Source organism: Sesamum indicum, linkage group LG2 (genome assembly GCF_026168435.1).
Source record: "Sesamum indicum cultivar Baizhima isolate 11 linkage group LG2, ASM2616843v1, whole genome shotgun sequence".
In the NCBI taxonomy this organism is placed as follows: domain Eukaryota; kingdom Viridiplantae; phylum Streptophyta; class Magnoliopsida; order Lamiales; family Pedaliaceae; genus Sesamum; species Sesamum indicum.
The window spans coordinates 19,423,223-19,444,663 of record NC_142658.1 but is presented as its reverse complement, the minus strand read 5'-3'; the positions used below and the strand labels follow the sequence as shown (position 1 = coordinate 19,444,663).

The 21,441-nt window shown below is 33.0% G+C and overlaps 3 protein-coding genes across 4 annotated transcripts; 1 reads left to right on the top strand and 2 right to left on the bottom strand.

Annotated features, from left to right (window-relative positions):
* Positions 1–403: 403 nt before the first annotated feature.
* On the bottom strand, positions 404–1,945 carry LOC105156220 (lignin-forming anionic peroxidase). The gene is made up of 3 exons (XM_011072294.3): positions 1,477–1,945; positions 1,162–1,327; positions 404–967 (listed from the first exon to the last, which is right to left on the bottom strand). Exons 1-3 carry the CDS (start codon positions 1,888–1,890, stop codon positions 579–581), a joined length of 969 nt encoding a protein of 322 aa, XP_011070596.2. The 5' UTR covers positions 1,891–1,945; the 3' UTR covers positions 404–578.
* A 3,155-nt stretch (positions 1,946–5,100) lies between these two features.
* LOC105156219 (lignin-forming anionic peroxidase) lies at positions 5,101–6,639 on the bottom strand. The gene is made up of 3 exons (XM_011072293.3): positions 6,153–6,639; positions 5,865–6,030; positions 5,101–5,666 (listed from the first exon to the last, which is right to left on the bottom strand). Exons 1-3 carry the CDS (start codon positions 6,564–6,566, stop codon positions 5,278–5,280), a joined length of 969 nt encoding a protein of 322 aa, XP_011070595.2. The 5' UTR covers positions 6,567–6,639; the 3' UTR covers positions 5,101–5,277.
* A 5,384-nt stretch (positions 6,640–12,023) lies between these two features.
* LOC105156218 (phosphoglucomutase, cytoplasmic) lies at positions 12,024–21,133 on the top strand. 2 transcript variants are annotated; one of them, XM_011072292.3, is made up of 19 exons: positions 12,024–12,294; positions 12,382–12,478; positions 13,834–13,915; positions 14,551–14,606; positions 15,078–15,191; positions 15,320–15,382; positions 16,360–16,479; positions 16,566–16,666; positions 16,916–16,975; positions 17,081–17,180; positions 17,520–17,677; positions 17,750–17,845; positions 18,071–18,134; positions 18,207–18,288; positions 18,377–18,552; positions 18,662–18,738; positions 19,992–20,124; positions 20,585–20,701; positions 20,812–21,133. In XM_011072292.3, exons 2-19 carry the CDS (start codon positions 12,401–12,403, stop codon positions 20,881–20,883), a joined length of 1,749 nt encoding a protein of 582 aa, XP_011070594.1. In that variant the 5' UTR covers positions 12,024–12,294; positions 12,382–12,400; the 3' UTR covers positions 20,884–21,133. The 2 variants fall into 2 exon arrangements, with proteins under 2 accessions (XP_011070594.1, XP_011070593.1); XM_011072291.3 differs by having other exon boundaries at positions 12,025–12,234.
* The last annotated feature ends 308 nt before the right edge of the window (positions 21,134–21,441 follow it).

The following is a 21,441-nucleotide window of genomic DNA, read 5'->3' as shown; positions in this document are numbered from 1 at the left end:
ATTTATTTTATTTTTTTATTGTGAATATATTTCAATTACAACTGCAGATAAATTAAAAATATAAGGACATACATTTCAAATTTATACTGTCCCGCTATATTGACTGCTAAACAAGTCGAAGTACCCCACCAACTTTAGTTGCACGATTTGAATGGACATTTTAAATGTTTTGGTTTTTAATTTTATGAAAATTCGTGATTTTTAATTTTATGACAATTCGTGCCTATACAGTCTGGTTAAATATATAGGAATAGCAATGGGGTAGATTTGAAGTTCCACTTAAATTTAGGAACAGCAATGGGCATGGCTGACTTGATGTATAATGCAATTCAATTTATTTCTTGTTATGGTCTAATTAATATCATTAGAAGCACTAAAGCGCAGAGATGCATTCATCCCAAACTTCAAAGCAAATAAAAATTTTTGATAAAACGATCGCATTAAATACAGAGAAAATTCATGAAATTGGATATACAATTAATAATTAATAATTAATGGAAAAAACACTAAAACTCTGTCGATAGTATGGCATGAACCTAGTATGGTCAAACAGGAAGAACTAGGTAGGTTGTAGTTAACTAGTTGATTGCACTGCAAACCCTTCTGATGATCCCATTTTGTCCGGTGAGTAGTTCAATCTCTCCCATTTTGATCATGGCGTTTGCAAAATCAGACGCGAATGTTTGTGGAGTCCTACTGTACTCAGACACAATGCTGTCTGTGGATCCTCCGCTGAAAAGAACTTGATCCGACTGAAGAAGACCCTTCCTCTGCATCAAGTTCTTGAAGTAATTGTTGTCGAATGAATGGGGTGTCACCAAATCGAGTGGTGCCAAGTTTCCATCACCGCTGTTCTGTGGGCATTGGCGCCTCCGGGTGCTGGCAAAACCGGCGTCAATGTCCGTTCCATTGCTGTATATCCTATCGCGGAACAAGAAGCATTGAGCTTGACCTATTGTGTGTGCTCCTGCATGGTATAGTTCATAATTATGTTAGGATGCTGCTTATTCTTTTTCCTCAAATGGAAATAAATTTTATAACCTTCTAGTACTAAATTTGAATCTTATATTTTAAAATTTTATTATATTTCATACCATACGTACTTCATATATACATGCAACCTGTATAAGATCTATTTCATAAGTATTTGTTGCTAATTACCAGATAAGGCAACCATGTCTCTGGCACTGAGTCCTTTGTTTCCAAAGCCAGAAATAAGTGCGTCGAGACTAGAAGAAGGACCAGGCAGATCGCTATTTGCGAGTGAACGGCTGGCAGTGGTAGAGTCCCTTCTCCCAAGCTTCACACTCCATGATGGACCACCAACCTGGTTTTACAAAAATATATGTGTTTATAACTAGGACGTATATATATGTTTTCAAGTTGGAAGGATATCCATAAATCCAAATACAACCTTGTAGTTATTTCAAATGTTCCGAGTTTCTCACGAAAAAAATACTATAAGTATACACTTACTGCAACTGAGGCGTCGCGTGCTGCTAAGGTGAGTATGTCCGCACATGAAACAACTCCAGGGCATATACGCTCGACCTCACGTTTGGCGGCCTCCACCACTTCATAGCCTCTTGCAGAGTTGACATTTGGGAATGCCGTCTTCTCACTTTGGATAGTAGGGGTCTCGTCGAGTAAGATTGATGCATCACAACCCTGAACGAAGCAATCGTGGAAATGGAGGCGGATGAGGGAGGCCGCCATTCGCCTCTCACGGGACACAGCTTGTCGGATGGAAGTCCGGATAGTACTGAGCGCATTAGGACACGTAGTGTCGTAAAACGAGGGGGATAGCTGTGCTTGGCATGGGACGCTGGATGACAAAAGGAAGAATGTTGTTATCGCAGAAAGAGTGAAAAAAGAAGCTAGGAGATCCATTATGCAAACTTTGTAAGAAATTAAGGAAGAGAAATAGAGTAAAAATGCAAGTGCAGTTGATGGAGAAGAAGGGGTGATTACTGGCGGATATATAATGCGTGGGAGTGTCGAGCAGGCAAGTGGAGTTTGGTCACTATTGGCTGCTGGAACGCGTTAGTGCAGTAGTGTTTTGTCCATGTTAGATTTAGTCTTTGTGTGAGCTTTTGGCTTATTACAAGTGAGATTGTCTTACGTATTTGATTGGTCAAACGAATATATAACGGGATGGGGTGTATGAAGTATAGGATCTTCCTCACGGACAGCTAATTTCTGAAAGCATAAAGTCAGAAATGAAACTTGTCTGTTAACTTCCTAATTCAAATGTTACTATATATGTATATGTATATATATATATCATTGATCTCGTCATGAATTCTAGATATACATAAAGTAACACCCGCATTGAATTTGATTGCGCATGTTTGAAAATGTCTTATAAAAAAGTTATATTCTATTTGAAGTCCATTTTAAATATTCCAACGAAAAATCTGAACAAATTAGATTTTCTATTCAAAATCTGTTACATCTTTTGTTTTATTTAACAGTATACATTCATGTATAAAATTTTTATACACATGACGTATATATATTAAAGGATTAAATACAATTACGACCCATAAAAATATCCACCCATGTTAATTACCCACTTAAAGTATTAAAACTTTCAAAAACCTCTCTAGTCTTTTACTTTTTAAGTTTGAAAAGTGCATTTTACCCTTACAAAATTATTTTTCAAAAAAATTAAAGAGATTTCTAAAATACAAAATCATCATTTGCCGATATGTTTTCTAATTCTAATTTTACTTATTCATCAAACTCTTATTATTTTTCAATATAATCCTAAAATACTTGAAATTCAAATTTTCAGTTTCACTTATTAGTCAAAACCAAATTCAAAATAAATTTAATATATATATTTATAGATTAACTCAAAAGAATATCCAATTAATAAAACTAAAATGTCTGATGAACAAATAAAAATATTAAATTAATACATATTTATAATATATACTTAACATGCAGGGGTCCCACATAAAGAGGTCTTGTTAGGCTAATAACATTAAATAATTATTCTATGTATCCGTCGAATCATTATTTGAAATTTGCGACTTGTTATTAATGATTAAATTGAAGACAACAGTTAAACTTAAATCATTATAAATGAATAATGAGAGGCTTTGGTTTGACGTTTCTATTCTTAATTCCCGGCAGGCGATTGATCGAGTCCACGTAAATTTGCATGCAATTATTCCACTGCCTACTTATTCCCTTCCATATTGATTAGAAACTGATAAAATAAAGTACTATGTAAACTTTTATCAAAAAAAATTCAAATACATTTATTGAATATTAATTTTCGACTACTTATTCACAATCGAACTTTGAAATATATTGGATGGGTTTGGACTCAATTCTCGAGTCGGACGGACTTACAGCCCCAGGGCGTGACGCTCCGGATGCACAACTCAGTCATAGCATCAAATTAAGCCATCACTCGTTGAATTTTCCTTGTATTGGATAGCGAAAGACAAGTTCCCAGTTCAAAAAGAGTTATCTATTCTCGTGTTTGAAATTTTGGGTTTTGTGAAAAAGACACTGAAAGGAATTCCAACTCCAGAAATTTTCGTGATTTATATTTTTGAAATACAGTAAAACCTTTATAATTTAATAAACTTTTTAAGATAATAAAATCTTCCAGTCTCGACTTAGGCCTTTGTAAGAAATCATCAAATTCGATAAGATGATAAGATAATAATTTTTCAAAAAATCCCTTTATAAATATTAGATCCCAATAAAACTCTAAATTAATAATTTATAAATATTACATATAAAGTCTGTAATGCTTTACGCATTTGATCATTTATGAATGATTTTGCCATGTCTTTTAGAATGAGAAGACATGGTTGGGTGTTATGAATTATTTTATTTTCATATTGAGATTTATATAATATATGTTTCATTGATCATGCATGAATATATTTAATTGGCTATAATAGTTATTTAAGTACAATGAATTAATATAAATATGTATATTTTAAGCAATTCCAATGAATTGTTACATGCGTCCATGATTATAATAGTTCATTGTATATAATGAATTGATATTATACATGAATATATTTAATTAGTTACAAAGAATTAGTTGATGCATGAATATAATCAATAAAACATATATGAATTCATTTATTTTCAATACATATGTATTAAATTTGCTGAATTTAAAAAGTCTCTCTTTTAATTAATAAAATATTAATTTATCGATAAATTAATATCTCTCTAAATTAATAAAATTTTATGGTTCCAAAGTTATTAATTTATAAAGGTTTTACTGTATTTTAATTGTTTTGTTGACAAAATTGTTCAAGTTGCAGTTGAGGTTTTAATTTTCCAATTAATCTTATAGAGAATTAGATCATATACATTTAGCTATATATAATATATACATATATATATATATCTGATTTGTATTAGATCATATATAGAAAATTAATATATAATTAGCTTATGTGTTACCAACTCAAGAAAATAAATATAATGATTAATCTTCAATCCTGTCTAACAAGTCAATTCTATGGCCTATTTCATTTGTTTTTTTTTTTCGGTTATGATGATAATCAATTTAGAGCTAGAATAAACTATAAAGAAACCGAGTAATTTTGTAAAAAATGTTTGTTTAAATATTTGAATGACCCAGTAACACTAATATAACTTTTTGTCATAATTAATTATCATATAGTTATATTAATTAAATAAAAAATTATGGTAAATGCTAATTAACCATGTCTGTGCTACATCTATTATAAGTTGTTGTTTTTACAGAGAAGATCAAAACATTAATCATCTTAAAAATTATTGCAAATATTGTGACCATAGCAAAAATCATATCAAATATTGATTAACTATGACCAAAATTTAAATTTTTTCATTGATTTTACATAATCGTGATATGCAATATTGATTTATGGTGATTCTACATTTATGATGTAGGAAGAATCTATTTACTTGTAGTGATGGAAAAGAGTGAAAATTGCATTTTACGTCCCTCAAACAGTAATTATATTTTGTGTATATGTGTATATTCATGTAACATTTATATAGAAGCTGATAATACATTATCTTTATATGGCCTAATTAATATCATTAAGAAGCATTAAAGCGCAGAGAAGCCAATAATCCCAAACTTCGAAAAATATTAATATTATGATAGAACGATCGCTACAAATACAGAGAAAATGCATGAAATTGGATATACAATTAATAATTAATGGAAAAAACACTAAAACTCGCCGATAGTTTGGCATGGACCTAATATGGTCAAACAGGAAGAACTAGGCAGGTTGTAGTTAACTAGTTGATTGCACTGCAAACCCTTCTGATGATCCCATTTTGTCCGGTGAGTAGTTCAATCTCTCCCATTTTGATCATGGCGTTTGCAAAATCAGACGCGAATGTTTGTGGAGTCCTACTGTATTCAGACACAATGCTGTCTGTGGATCCTCCGCTGAAAAGAACTTGGTCCGACTGAAGAAGACCCTTCCTCTGCATCAAGTTCTTGAAGTAATTGTTGTCGAATGAATTGGGTGTCACCAAATCGAGTGGTGCCAAGTTTCCATCACCGCTGTTCTGTGGGCATTGGCGCCTGCGGGTGCTGGCAAAACCGGCGTCGATGTCCGTTCCATTGCTGTATATCCTATCGCGGAACAAGAAGCATTGAGCTTGACCTATTGTGTGTGCTCCTGCATGGTATAGTTCATAATTATGTTAGGATGCTGCTATTTTCTTTTTCCTCAAATGGAAATAAATTTTATAACCTTCTAGTACTCAATTTGAATCTTATATTTTAAAATTTTATTATATTTCATACCATACGTACTTCATATATACATGCAATGTGTATAAGATCTGTTTCATAAGTATTTGTTGCTAATATTTACCAGATAAGGCAACCATGTCTCTGGCACTGAGTCCTTTGTTTCCAAAGCCAGAAATAAGTGCGTCGAGACTAGAAGAAGGACCAGGCAGATCGCTGTTTGCGAGTGCACGGCTGGCAGTCGTAGAGTCCCTTCTCCCAAGCTTCACACTCCATGATGGACCACCAACCTGGTTTTACAAAAATATATGTTTTCAGATTGGAGCGATATCCATAAATCCAAATACAACCTTGTAGTTATTTCAAATGTTCCGCGTTTCTGACGAAAAAAATACTATAAGTATACACTTACTGCAACTGAGGCGTCGCGTGCTGCTAAGGTGAGTATGTCCGCGCAGGAAACAACTCCGGGGCATATACGCTCAACCTCAAGTTTGGCGGCCTCTACCACTTCATAGCCTCTTGCAGAGTTGACATTTGGGAACGCCGTCTTCTCACTTTGGATAGTAGGGGTCTCGTCGAGTAAGATTGATGCATCACAACCCTGAACGAAGCAATCGTGGAAATGGAGGCGTATGAGGGAGGCTGCCATTCGCCTCTCACGGGACACAGCTTGTCGGATGGAAGTCCGGATTGTACTGAGTGCGTTAGGACACGTGGTGTCGTAAAACGAGGGAGAGAGCTGTGCTTGGCATGGGACGGTGGATAACAAGAGGAACAATGTTGTTATTGCAGAAAGAGTGGCAAAAGAAGCTAGGCGACCCATTATGCAAACTTTTTAAGAAATTAAGGAAGAGAATGGAGTAATTATGCAACTGAAGTTGATGGAGAAGAAGGGGTGATTGCTGGTGAATATATAGTGAGTGGCATGGGAGTGTCGAGCAGGGAAGTGGAGTTTGGTCACTAATGGCTGCTGGAGCGCGTTGGTGCAGTAGTGCTTTGTCCATGTTGGATTTGGTCTTTGAATGAGTTTTTGGCTTCTTACAAGTGAGATTGTCTTACGTATTTGATTAGTCAAACGAATATATAATGGAGGATAGGGTATATGAAGTCCAGGCTCTTCCTCACGGACAGCTAATTTCTGAAAGCATAAAGTCAGAAATAAAACTTGTCAGTTAACTTCCTAATTCAAATGTTTCTATATATATATATATGTATCATTGATCTCGTCATGGATTCTAGATAGAAATAATAAATAATCCCCACATATATACATACATAATAACACTCACATTGACTTTGATTTGTTTTTTATTTTGAGGAAAAAAGTTTGTCAGAAAATGTCTATACTGTTTTATATATCGAAAAAATTTTAATTCGAATTTGATCATACTTGAACAAATTATATGATAAATGTAATATATTTATCGTATAATTAATATACAATTTAATAACAGTTACTAATCAAATGACAAGTGTATCGTACTTGTTATATGATTGATTTGGTTCAATCAAATTTGATTTGGATAAAAAATTTCCAATAATATGGTGATAGAGAATTCAGTTCTTAATCTTATAAAAAAGTTATACTTTGTTTGAACTCCATTGAAATAGTTCAACAGAAAATCTCCATCGGATCAAAATTTTTATTTCAAATTTTATAACATCTAAATCTATTTTATTTAATATATACGTGCTATGTATATCAAAAAATTTCTTTATATATAGCGCATGTATGTATTAAATGAATAAAAAATACAATAGAATTTAAAATAAAAGAATAGATTCTCAAATCTCCATTAGGAATTTGAGGCTGAAAAAATACTTTACATATTATTGAATGATTATCTTTCTCTAAAGTTTAAGTTTTCAAATGAAACAGCCATTTAGCATGAAATCAAAGCCAATCTAAATAAATAGTCTTGGCCTCGAAGCTAGCTCATTGCCACTTTTTTTGTAAAAGAAAATATGTGTTAATTAAAATATTAGTATATTAAGTAATTTTATTCTCTAATATCAATTAATTAAATTAATATTTTATTCTCTATTATCAATTAATTAAATTTCTTATTAATAAGATAATCATTTAACATGGAAAATTAATCTAACTCCAACTCGGACGTACATAAATACAATAGTTGATGATGTATTGTATCAAAATCTTTTAAAAGTTATCTAATTCCAAATCCCACCTCATGTAGTGTTTCTTTTATCTTTATTTTATTTTTTTTGGTTAAAGACATAGTTGTTTCTTTCAATCATTTAATTAAATTAAGACAGCAGTTGAACTTAAATCATTAAAATGAATAAAGAAGGGCTTCGGTTTGACGTTTCTATTCTAATTTCCCGGCAGGCAATTGATCGAGTCGACGTAAATTGGCGGGCAATTGTGGGATTGGTTTCTCCCTCGAATTATATTGTATTTTTTATTTTATTTAATATATACATATTATATAAATAAATATTATATCATTTATTTTATTTAAAAGAATATTTTATACACGTAGTATATATATAAATAAAGAAATGATTTGGAATAGAAAGATAAGAGCTCAGTCATATATAGCATCAATTTAAGCCATCAACTGTTGAATTTTCCTTGTTTTGGATGGCCAAAGACAATTCCCAGTTGCTTCCCACAACCCAAAAAAAAAAAAGAAAAATTAAAAATAAAAAGGAGTTCCCAGTTCAAAATGAGTTATCTCTTGTTATTACCGTCATCTCATTTTTCTATTCATCTCTTCATGTCGTGTCCGAAATTTTGGGTTTTAATGAAATTTTTCATGGGAACAATTTTAATTCTCTTTATGAGTGTATTTTGGGTTTTAGTGAAATTCTTGATGGAAATAATCTTGATTCTTCTTAAGAGTGTCTTATAATTTGAAATTCTTTAGATCTAAAATTATTTAAATAAATTTAAATAATTAATGATTAAAGATTTAAAATTCATAATTTTAAATCATTTCATTCAAATGCAACCGAAAATTTATGAGAATAGATAGTTGTATTTAACCCATTTTCTATTCAATCAAAAAGAGAAAAAAAAAGTGTCAAAACGACATAGTTCAATTAGCGAAGTTGAGGCCTATGACCCCACTATAGCCATAGGATATTATCCTACTATATTTTATGTGTTGTCTACTGTAATAATAGATGTTATTTAAATTTTAAATTATTTTTATTAGATATTGATATTTAATCAGAATAATTATAATAGAATTATTTCTATTAATAATAATAATTTATTTCATCAAATATATGAAGAGAGAGAGAGAGAGAGAGAGAGAGAGAAATGTTTGGTTGTGTTTTCAATGAGATTTTTTCCACTTTTCACTATTTGGGTAGTTGGAATTTTTTTTGGAGAATGCTTCCTATTTTAATTCTCAATTTTTTAAAATTATAAGTCACATGGGTTTGTCATACTTGTCTTATCTTGTCATTATGTCTTTTCTTGTTTCAAATCAATTAAAATTATTTCAAATGGCAAGACTCACTCTGATTATTTTATAATTTCACATATTTAATCAATTTGGTCATATGTTACATCAAAAATATATATACCTATATTCAACATTTTCACACCTATAATACCTATGTGTGAAAATAACTAATCCAAACATATTCTTAATTTTCGCACAAAAATTTCTACACATTTTCAATTATAAAAATTGAAAATGAAAATGAAAACACAATGAAACGGGCAACTTCCCCATTTCATTATATTGATAAAATGACCGGATTTCAGTATCGATTAAGGCATGCATCAACATCGGATAATCGATAGGGTACTTGGTTAATCAGTGAATCAGCGAATGAAAGAGCAGGCAGTTTATGGAAGGCTGAAATGTTTGCTGTCGTCACACTAGAATATGGAGGTAGGCTTAGAGCCGTCGCATCCGCGGTGGGTGATCTGGCATCTAATGATCTAGGAGAAAAAAGAAAAGGGAGGATAATGGAATATCCAAGAATTAAGTGGGTGGAAAGGGAATATACCAAAAGATATAAAGAGAAAGGTAGCCTGCCTGCTACGATCCACTGTTACAAAGTTTAAGGCCATGTTTGGATCACTTCTTTCGTGTCTTTTTCACGCTTTTCCAACTTCTTTTTGGATATTATATGACTGCATTTCAATGAAAATTTTTGGATTTATAGTAAAAATTTCAAATGACTCTATAATAAACGAGTTTAAAATTCATTACAATAGTGTAAGTTGAAGAATTCGAAATCCTTTTGCAGCATAATTTTATCCAAATAAATTAAATTTGATGAATTTGTTAACATTAATTTGAATCTTAGGGCCAAATACGTAAATTCAAACATAACATACAAAAAAAATATTATAATTATTATTATGCACGCCTGCACTGCACATGCATGTAATATATGTAAAAATACGTATGTTATTTTTATCAATTCAAGATATATGTTTATTTTTTCAATCATTAAAATTATTATTAATTAATTGAAAACATCCCAAAGAACGGACCATATATACAACACACCGTACAATAACAAATAAACTAATTGATTTTTTTCCTTTTCTATTCATTGATAAGAGTTAAAAATATGATTTGAGCTTAATTACTTAGTTGAATAATGAAAAATTATTCAAGTATGATATGTATTTAAGTTAAGTAAAAGTTCTTTCTAACTTGTGAAGGGATGGATCACATTTGGACTCTCCATTCTTCAAGTCATTATAGCTAGAGAAAAACTTAAGAGCAATTTATGTAACAACAAGCTAGCTGACTTATATAGTCTTGTGTTTTAAGATAGAATTTACTTTTTGTAATCGATCTGTTTCGTGGATTGGCTTGCAATACAAGTTATTAGACTTGTCGAGATGATCCCAACTAAAAGGTCTTTTAAACCTTAAATCAAGTTGCTTAAATTTATATTAGAGTCGCAGAGCTAGACTTCCATTATAAAAGCATATCTGTCTTATGGAGCCTCTAGTATTTATAGACGTCAATGTGTCGGAGGATGTATGAATTCACTTATCCAATAGTCTGCCTTTAAATGAATCAAGAATCGACGACTGGTGTTATGAGTTGTCATGTCGGATTAAACTTGACTCGGACAAAAAGATGCGGACCATTGTTATATTTCGTAATTTTCAACATTCTAAAGGACAACTTAAACTTTATAAATATTTTTAATTATTTAACCCGTCAAAACTATTAGTTCTTGTAAATTGGACTTAATCAGCACGGAATGCTTAGTTTAAAAGAATAATGATAATGTGAACATAATTTTGGCCTTGAAAGCTTTGTGGCCACAACTAATGATGTGTTAACCCAATGATTAAGAATTGAGTCGTAATGAACAAGTTTCAGGTTATAGATTTGAGTCTTATCAAACGTGTAAATATTCAAATAACTTAATATAAATTTATTATAATTTACTTTATTATTTTTTATTATATTATCGTATAGATTGACCTCCTCAATTTATTAAATATTTACATAATCATCATAATTGATCAATTTGTTGAGATAGTAATCACCTAATAATAACTTAATAATCTCAATTTATTAAAATATTTACGTAATTACTATTTCTTAAAAAGAAAAAAACATAAATCATTGTTTGCCGCAATAAAACCATTGTAATTTATGCATAAAAACATTTCATGTAAATTGGACTTGCAAGCCCAATTACTTAATTCCACATCACAGCCCATGACGAAGCACTCATGAGAGGTTCCCCCATTTAAACGTACGATTCAATATATTTAAATTAAAAATTAATTCAATACATTCTTATTTTTTTTGAACCAATAGACATATTCAAGAAAAATAAAAATAAATTATATACACATATTCGTGAGATTTAAACTCATAGAAATAATTATATTTTAAATTTGTGAAATGTAAATAATGATATTATTGATACTAACTAGTTAGTACAAAGTCAATAAATTATATTTACATTAATGAAACTTAAAAAATCAATTTTTTTTTTATAATTATGTATCTACAATTTTACCACGTAAACAACTATTTTCTAATAAATTCTGATCATTCCATCGTCACAAAGTCTCAAACTAGTTATTTAATCATACCATGTGGTAATTTTTTTGAAAAAAAATATTTATATGTACTATTGCATTTGAAATAATTATACAATATTATCATTAATTTATAATGAATATTTTCAATTTGTAATAATAATATAAAAGTCTTGATTTTCTGATGTGAATCACAGTAGATAGAAGCTGAGGTGGAGTGTGTTCCTTTCTTGATTTCCCTTTGATTTTGATTTGTCCTGACGAGGAGTGAAAAGCGGAGATCTGACGGTTAGGTGGAGAGAGACGGAAATACGTGCGCCAAGCATAGAATAATCCTCTTTATTGGTTTTTCTTTTCTTTTCATTTTCCACTTTTATTTATATACCAGTGCCACTGCTGCTTTATTTATTCTCCCATTGTACTCACGCTCATTCTCTCGGAACACACACACCTGTCACCCCTCTCATCTCCCATCCCTTCCTCAGTAAGCATCTCAAGCTTTTTCACAAACACCTTGCCTGCCTCGTCTATCAGTTTACACACTGTTATGTGCTCTTGATTTTGTGCGTACCGCCTATACTTTTGTGTTTTCTTCACTTTTGATTCTGATTCTGGTTTTTGTGTTTTTCAGTTAAAGATTTTGAGTAAAGATGGTGTTCAAGGTTGCCCGTGTCGAGACTACTCCGTTTGATGGACAGAAACCGGGGACTTCTGGTCTTAGGAAAAAGGTTTTTTTTTTTTTTAGTTTTATGAATTTTTTATGGTTCTTGTGAGAGTTCCTTGTTTACTTTGGCGGATTAATTTTGACGGGACAGGTTTTGACAGTGTAATGCTAGCATTGATCTACTTTCTTCTGTGATCTTTCCTTTATGAATCACCTTTGTGTTCCTTTAGCGTACGGGTACTGATTAGTATTTCTTATGGTATTTGTATGTTTTGTTGAAACATTTATTTAATTAATTGAAATTGATATTGGGGGGCTTTTTCTTCTTGTAGGATCTATAAAAGCCATTGGTAGATCTGGTAAAACTAATACAAGTACTTAGTATTTTTGTGCTATAAAAAAGAAAGTTATTGTCTTTGTGTGATGCATGCTCTATTTCTTATGGGAATAGTTATGGACTTCCTTGGTTTGTATGTATCTGATAGATCAGGATTCTAGGGACTGTTGTGGGCACAATCCCAAAGAAGAGAATGTTACTGTTACAATTATTACAAACGCCTGGTCTTCTGAATATGATTGAAGTGTTAGAAGGAGTTATACTACGCCCAACATAATGTGGCTGCATTTGTTTCATGTTACCAATTCATTATTCAGATTTGACACAAAATGGAGACCAGTGAAAACTTGGTAAAGTTACAATTTGCAACATTTTTAGATAGATAAGTAAGAAGTCATAGAACACAGTTATTTTAAAAGTTTTGCTATTTTTCTAATTGCCACTTGGCATGAACTAGGTCTGGGGGTTTGAAGAGCACTGAATTGAGTGTATCTAATAGATTAATGGACTGGAAAATTTTATTTGGTGGAATCACAAGTAAGCCATTTTAACAATTCCTTGCAACCTTGAATTTGAAGAGTTGGAGAGGTGGAAAGGGAGGGAGATTGGGAGAGTTGAAGCCACATACACCTATTTTTAAGTGTTGATTTCTCCGAAGCATACAACAAATTTTCCGAAAATATGCTTTATCTTATGCTCTTGATAAAATAATAATATTTCATTGTTATGCATGTGTGCTATCATTTTTTATCTCTCTTTTATTCCTGTGCGTTGACTAAATCTCCTCCTTTTAGGAGTTGGAGAAAGTTAGAACTTTGAAAAATTGCTTTGAGGTGGTTTACATAGTTTTTGCCAGGGCCCCAAATATTCTGATGTTACATGATTGCATGTTGTAGCAAGCAACTAATTTGCTAAAGACCACTTGAGGGACCTGCTTGCAATGTAGTGTTATTATGAACTATTGATGCTAGGATTATGTCCTAGTCTGTATATTTTATACTTTTGGACTCCTTGGATCGCAAGCTTTACTGAACTTGCCTCCAACAGTTGAATCTCAAATAAATTTGAAATGCATTGTTCAGGTTAAGGTATTCATGCAACCCCATTACTTGCAAAATTTTGTCCAATCCACATTTAATGCCCTTGGAGCTGATAAAGTCAGAGGTACATGTTTTAGCTTTATGTTCCACTTCTAATCTTGCTTGTGAGTTTTGCCAGATAGAGTCAGGAACCTAGGGGATTGTTTCTCTTTGTATTTTCCTAAAGTATGATCTGAGATATGTTTAATAATTATAAATTGGATGAATGGAAGGGCAAAAACATGGGAGCAGTGGGTTAAATGGTTCGGAACATTCACAATGATGCTCCCCTACATCCACACGTTTTGATCTGTTATTGATGCACGTAGACATGAGGAGGGGCTATTGATGGTCATCAATTGTTATCACAGTGTGCACACTTTGTCAGTTCATTGATAAGCAACAAGGATAACACATTGAGTCACCTAACTTGGACAATCAGTTTGACAGCAAGAAAGGCTTGGCTTTATAATGTGCTTGCCTAATTCATACTTGGAGTAGAGTTTTAGTGAAGTTTGTCTGAAACTAATTTTAAATGCTCTAAGCTGAAATTTGAGAAGTACTGCATTCTGAGTAAAGAAGTTCCATATAATAGGAGAAGCCACCATGTTGCATGCAATTAGCAGCTTCTTTAACAATTTCTTATAATACCATAATTGAACATGAATTCTTTCTTTTCCCATCTCCATTGATTATAATTTTGGCTGAATAATTATTCAGGTGCTACTCTTGTTGTCTCTGGTGATGGCCGTTACTATTCAAAGGATGCTATCCAGGTTAGACAACTTGTGTTTCTGATGAAACAGTCATTGTTTTATTAGTTTCATTCTTAACAACTTTTATTTTTGCATTCTGGAAAATTTCCAAAATCAATATTCTTCTTACTTTTCAGGTTATTATTAAACAAAACTATTATCTTTAGGGGGCATTTGTTATTGAATACACAATGTTTTTACCTGCTTGGATGTGAGTCTTTATCATTCTATTGAAGATTTCCGCTCTGGGATACAGTCATTGTAGAGATGGACCTTATTCCAGTCCCTGAAGTTTCATGCTTGGGTTACTGAAATCTTTTGATGAACAAAAATGTCATGCTGTATCCTGAAATCAGGGATTTTTCATTTTTTCACCTTATGTGGAGTCTGTAGAAGAGAAGGAAAGACTGATACTAGCTGAAAAACATATCTGTTCTGCATTCTTATTTGATCTATGTCAAATGGGATTTAAGTAGTTGTATCCAACATCAGATTATTATTAAAATGGCTGCTGCAAATGGAGTAAGGCGCATCTGGGTTGGTCAGAATGGATTGCTGTCTACTCCTGCTGTATCTGCTGTTATACGTGAAAGAGTAGGCCCTGATGTAAGTAATCATTTGAATAGGCTATACTAACCTTTACCTTCAAATTTTATTTTATTTTATTCTTATCTATAAACATTAAATCTTGATCATTTCAATGATTTTAGATACTTTTAATTGAACCTTCTCAGGGATCCAAGGCAAACGGGGCATTTATTCTTACTGCTAGCCACAACCCAGGGGGGCCTCATGAGGTTTTTGCCTGAACTGTTTTTTTCCAGTAGTTGATGTTTGTCTTCTGATACATAAATCATGACCTCTTCCTAAATTATGATTAGGAAATTCCTTCTTTCAAATAAATTTATGAACTAGAATCCGGTGGACACTGTTTGAAGACAATTTGATATTTATGGCAGACCACTGTTTTGTCTGTCTGAAGTGTTTTACGTACTTAGGGTTATCCCTTTTTTCTCACCATATGATGAGAACACTCTGTGCTCATGCTTGATTGATCGAATACATCTTCCATGGATTACGTGAACGTATCTTATTGTGTCTCACGGAACACCTGCAAGCTCTTCTCTCTCATCTCTCTCTCTCTCTCTCTCTTTTGTAAATTTTTAGAAAAATTACTATAAACCCATCAAATAAATTTTTATATCTAATAAGGTCATCAAAATACTTACTAATCCATAAAGCTCATTCATCAACTTTTCATTTCAAAAAATTCAACCATTAACTTTTACTTTATTTTTGGCCAAAATTACCCTTGGACTTTGTCCATTATGAATTCTTTTATTCATCTATAAATTAATTTTCTATAAACTTTATTCATTTATTTGTGGTACAACCTTATAAGATTTGATTCTTGGACTTTAATATTTTTAGTCTTTTTGTTTCATTCAATTAAAAATCGAAATTATATCACTAATATAATTTGTTCTCTAAAATATTTAAAGAAATATTCTCTCCAAAAATTCAATTTCAATAAATTAAGAATCATTATTGATAAAAATCCCAAATCATGATAATACAAAGGCTTGCAAGTTCTAATACCCATAGGTAGTTGAGTTGACTGGCACAGTGACAGATGCTCACACTCGTTCACAAATGTGGAGGAATCTGAGTTAAAAGATGTTAATTTGATCCAAAATATGACCCTTGTTGAGATATTTAATACAAAATGTTTTCGCAGCTCCTTAGATGCACATGACTCTTTATCTTTCTCCAGGATTTTGGAATCAAATACAACATGGAAAATGGTGGACCTGCTCCAGAAGGAATCACTGATAAGATCTATTCAAACACTACCACAATTAAGGAATACTTGATTGCGGAAGGCCTGCCAGATGTATGAACTGTTTCTTGAAAACACACGTACACGTCATGGGTTCATGAACCATACTTTTTTCTCATGATACTTGAATGAAATTACAGGTGGATATCTCTATTATAGGAGTAACTAGCTTTGCTGGTCCGGAGGGGCAATTTGATGTTGATGTTTTTGACTCAGCAAGTGATTACGTCAAACTGATGAAGTATGTTTCTTCATAGGATATGCATTGAACTTCTCATTTGCTGTTAACTATAGTTATATGCTAATGCATGTGAAGTCCATGGTTTCCTTGAAAGGTAATGTTTGATTATGAATGAGGGTTAAACCGAATTTCAATGAGTATCTACACTAAGGTCAACATTGGCTATTAATAGCAAATTTGTCCATTCTTTATGGTTCTATGGTTAATCATTATGCTATGCTAACCTTGGTTTTGCTTATCCCTTTCCAGGTCCATTTTTGATTTCCAATCTATCCAGAAGTTACTGACATCTCCAAAATTCACTTTCTGGTATGCCTGTGGATTCGTAATGTTATATCATGTCTGGAGTACTTTCCAATTATTTTTGCTCAGATGAAGTAGCTATTAATGTGCAACTTCTGATTTATTTGTTAGTTATGACGCACTTCATGGCGTTGCTGGAGCTTATGCTAAACGTATATTTGTGGAAGAGCTAGGTGCAAAAGAAAGCTCTTTATTGAATTGCGTGCCCAAGGTAGTTTCCTAGTTCTCTTTTTTAAGAAACTTAATATCTATACTATTTATTAAGGCATTCGAATAACTAACTTTCGCATTGCCTAAAATGTGCTCAAATGTATTTATTCATTTTCACTTGGTTTTATCGATAGTTATCTATCATGCACATTTAAAGTTAAAATATTACAATAGTTTTGATAAGTCGTTCATTTTATCTTATTTCTCTGATACTGAATTAAACAAATACAATAAAAAATTATATTATGCACGCCCATTGAGTTTGCCCTGTGCACCCGTACTTATGATATTGCTGCTTTGACCCAAAGTTTTTCCATCTCTGCGCCTATCATACTGGCAGGAAGATTTTGGTGGAGGTCATCCTGATCCCAATCTGACCTATGCAAAAGAATTAGTTGCTCGTATGGGATTGGGCAAGACAAACACTGAACAGGAACCACCAGAATTTGGTGCCGCTGCTGACGGAGATGCAGACCGCAATATGATCCTTGGGAAAAGGTTGGTTTTCATATTATTGTTGATTTTCCAACAGCATTACTTATAAATTTTAATTTTACTCTGTTTTATTAGGTTCTTTGTCACTCCATCTGATTCTGTTGCCATCATAGCTGCCAATGCTGTTCAAGCCATACCTTACTTTTCTGGTGGTCTAAAAGGAGTTGCAAGGTTCTCATCTTTCTCTACTTTGTTCTCTTGTAATTTGGGGTGTTTACTGTTTGCTGCCTTCTGTTTGTATTCTCACCTATTTGGTCTCTGAAAAACATGAACTGTTGTACTTCAGTGAACTTTTTAGTGATTTTTTTTTTTTTTGAAAACATGAATCTCAGTTTCATCTCTCGTTTTTTTTTTGTTTTTTTTTGTTTTTTTCTGTTCTCTTGTGTGGTTTTTCAGGAGCATGCCCACATCAGCTGCCCTTGATGTTGTAGCTAAAAACCTGAATCTAAAATTCTTTGAGGTACCATGTGAATTGCATATTACAGGAGGCACTGCACTGGTTTTAGAGATCTAACTATGTCTCTCTTTTCAGGTGCCCACTGGATGGAAATTCTTTGGCAACCTGATGGATGCTGGAATGTGTTCGGTTTGTGGTGAAGAAAGTTTTGGCACTGGTAGGAGATATGTTTCTATTGTGCAAGTGCCATTTCCACGAAGTTCAATTCCACTGTTCTTAGAACTTTTTGTATTATATGTCAACAGGATCAGACCACATTCGCGAGAAAGATGGAATATGGGCAGTTTTGGCTTGGCTATCTATTCTTGCCTATAAGAACAAAGACAATCTGGGAGGAGGGAAACTTGTCAGTGTTGAAGACATTGTTCGCCAGCATTGGTCTACATACGGGCGCCACTATTACACTCGATATGATTATGAGGTATTTATTTATGATATGCAGCTGCTTCTCTTTAGTGGAGTGAATCACTATGAGCAATATTATGTTTGCAATATTTGTTAACTTCAACTTTTTTTGTTTTGTTTTAAAGAATGTCGATGCAGGTGGTGCAAAGGAACTGATGGCCTATTTGGTCAAGCTGCAATCTTCTCTCACTGAAGTTAATAAGTAAGCCTCTTGTCCCTCCATTTCCATCTGCAAGAATAAAGATTCCCCTTCCATTTTCACAACTCGTTTCTACTCAATATCAAGTTAGAGTTCTATGCAGCAGTTTGTTGATTTACTTACCTTGCATGCTTTTCTGATTAGAATTGCTTGCCTTTGCATTTATGTTAAATGAAATTGCTATAGGAGTTTTGTGGTACAAGGTCCATGTTAAAAGTTCAATTTTTCTTGTTATCAATTCTGGCTTTGTGAATTTTATTGCGAATGAGTCTTAAATGTGTTGACTTCTCTTCTATGATACCATGAGAAAAGGGCTAGGTATCTTAGTTCATTTTGATGATTGGAAAAGAAGTCAACTCAACTCAACTCAAGGCTTTAAAGTTGATTATTGACTGGACTTTGAGCTAGATATCTCTTAGTTGATTTTGATATTGGAAAGAAGTCAACTCAACTCAAGGCTTTAAAGTGATTATTGACTGGACTTTCAGCTAGATATCTCAGTTGTCTGTTACGCATAGGGAGCAGCATATAAAGAATTTCTTGTTGTCCCCCCCCCCCCCCTAATTTGGCTGTCAAATCTTATGATTTTAATATATGTGAAAATTCAATGAATAACTCTGCTGATTGTAGTTTTGGATGTTATGTGGGTAGTTCAAGGACTGATCTGTATTGTATCTGCAAAGTCATACTCCAATCTGTAACCTCAATAGATCTTTGGAAGGTGGGTCATAGTAATGGGCAGATCTATTGAGGTGGTTGGTTTATATTTCAAAAGTGGATTTGTCAATCTCTATCTCCCTCATTTTCAGTGAAGCTTGGTATTGGAAAGCAGTAGCTAAATTATCCTGATTGCCGAAACTTAACTTGGGGTCCTGTATTTTATTTCCTAGACAGAGAGCTTTTGTCAAGTACTGAGCTCTGTCCTATTTGCTGTGTCACAAAACTTTCTGCTGGAAATAGTCATTAACTATCTGCCTTCATGTCTTGCTACTATACATGTTGGCATGATGTCATGATTAAACTCCACTGTGACAATTCTCTTGAATTGAATATGGTTTCCTATGCATTCACTTTTGACATTTTGAATGCCATGCCGAGAGTTCATATTAAAGTAGACAATCAAAAGATTCTTCAGTTGTGACTGCCACTTGGATAGCTTGAGATAGATTTGAGTAATAATTTCTGCTACCATATAAATTATCTTAATCATGCAAACTTTTTCCTTTCGAACGCTTCACATTTCTCTGTTACTACAGCATCATTAAGGGAATCCGCTCGGATGTTTCGAAAGTTGTCCATGCTGATGAATTTGAGTACAAAGATCCTGTTGATGGTTCCATTTCAAAGCATCAGGGAATCAGATACCTGTTTGAAGATGGGTCCCGACTGGTAATCATTATTGCAATATCTATACAAGCACATAGAAGAAGTCACTTCTACTCTGGTTAAACTTAACTATGCATGATATCCAATATTTGAGTGTGACATTTGGAATTACATCAGGAATGAAATTTAGATCAGTATCTATGGATCACAAGACAGCTGAAGACAGTGCATTCTTGAATCACTTGAGAAGATAATCTTTTCTGTGGTTAAAACTAGGATATGATATGATGCTAGAAATTTATAAATAATTTGATACGGTTTCTTGGATGGTATTCCGTAAAGGATGCTTGAGGAGTACGAGATTGTTAAACATCTAGCACCTGTAGGAAGGTCCACTGCCTCTGATTAGATTTTTCTTTTCAGTACAAAAAATGAACATTTTGTTTAGTATGTATATGCTCGCTGTGAACACTGTCAGGAGTCACTTGAAACTATCTCCTAAACGACTTTTGATATTCACCAGGTATTCCGACTTTCTGGAACCGGTTCAGAGGGTGCTACTATCCGGCTGTACATAGAACAGTATGAGAAGGACTCGTCCAAGACTGGGAGAGATTCTCAAGATGCACTTGCTCCTCTGGTGAGTTGTACACCAGTTTTACTTTAACTCTCTCCCTCTCTCTCTGTCTCTCTCTCTTCCATTCCCCTTCAACCAATTGCACATGCTTAATAGTTTTCTATATGCTACAGGTTGATGTTGCTCTTAAGCTGTCTAAGATGAAAGAGTTCACCGGCCGATCTGTACCCACTGTTATTACATAGATACTAAACAGATAGTGCTGAGGATCTCTTTCATGTATCTGGACATCGAATGTTCACATAATTTTGTTGAGAGAAAAAAAAAATAAACAATGCAATAAGTTTATCAGCTCTTCTGCATTGTACAACATCTGCAGAGACGCTATATTTTGGAGGTCTGTACTTGGTTGTTGCTTGTATGAGGTTCATATGATTAAGGATATGATTTGACCCAGAAGGATAATTTAATCTCTCCTCTTTAACGCTCCTACAATTATTTGAGAAAATCCTTTCTTACATCATTTATATCTGTATGTAGAATAATGTCTCCTCTAGATAAGTAATTTGCCATCATTATGTGGGCAGGAAGCCCACTCCAACCACATTTGTCCCAAGTTTTACGTGTGAAGATTGGCAAGTGTCTCAATTATTAGCTCTATGTTTATTAAGCTTTACAGTCTCATGCTATTATGGAATTGGCCTTTGGATTATAAGGGGTTGTGATCTGATGGTTTATACAGTCACTGAAATTAGAACGACCCATCAGTTATGTATTTTTTTTTCCCGGTTGAAATGTAATGA

Excerpts from the sequence above, each read along its gene's own strand:
- LOC105156218 (XM_011072292.3), top strand. The coding sequence starts at position 12,401 with ATGGTGTTCAAGGTTGCCCGTGTCGAGACTACTCCGTTTGATGGACAG. Across the intron at positions 15,383-16,359 it reads ACCCAGGGGGGCCTCATGAG|GATTTTGGAATCAAATACAA; the intron begins GTTTTTGCCTGA and ends ATCTTTCTCCAG. Across the intron at positions 17,181-17,519 it reads TATTGAATTGCGTGCCCAAG|GAAGATTTTGGTGGAGGTCA; the intron begins GTAGTTTCCTAG and ends TCATACTGGCAG.
- LOC105156220 (XM_011072294.3), bottom strand. The coding sequence starts at position 1,890 with ATGGATCTCCTAGCTTCTTTTTTCACTCTTTCTGCGATAACAACATTC. Across the intron at positions 1,328-1,476 it reads CACGCGACGCCTCAGTTGCA|GTTGGTGGTCCATCATGGAG; the intron begins GTAAGTGTATAC and ends TTGTAAAACCAG. Across the intron at positions 968-1,161 it reads AGACATGGTTGCCTTATCTG|GAGCACACACAATAGGTCAA; the intron begins GTAATTAGCAAC and ends TATACCATGCAG.
- LOC105156219 (XM_011072293.3), bottom strand. The coding sequence starts at position 6,566 with ATGGGTCGCCTAGCTTCTTTTGCCACTCTTTCTGCAATAACAACATTG. Across the intron at positions 6,031-6,152 it reads CACGCGACGCCTCAGTTGCA|GTTGGTGGTCCATCATGGAG; the intron begins GTAAGTGTATAC and ends TTGTAAAACCAG. Across the intron at positions 5,667-5,864 it reads AGACATGGTTGCCTTATCTG|GAGCACACACAATAGGTCAA; the intron begins GTAAATATTAGC and ends TATACCATGCAG.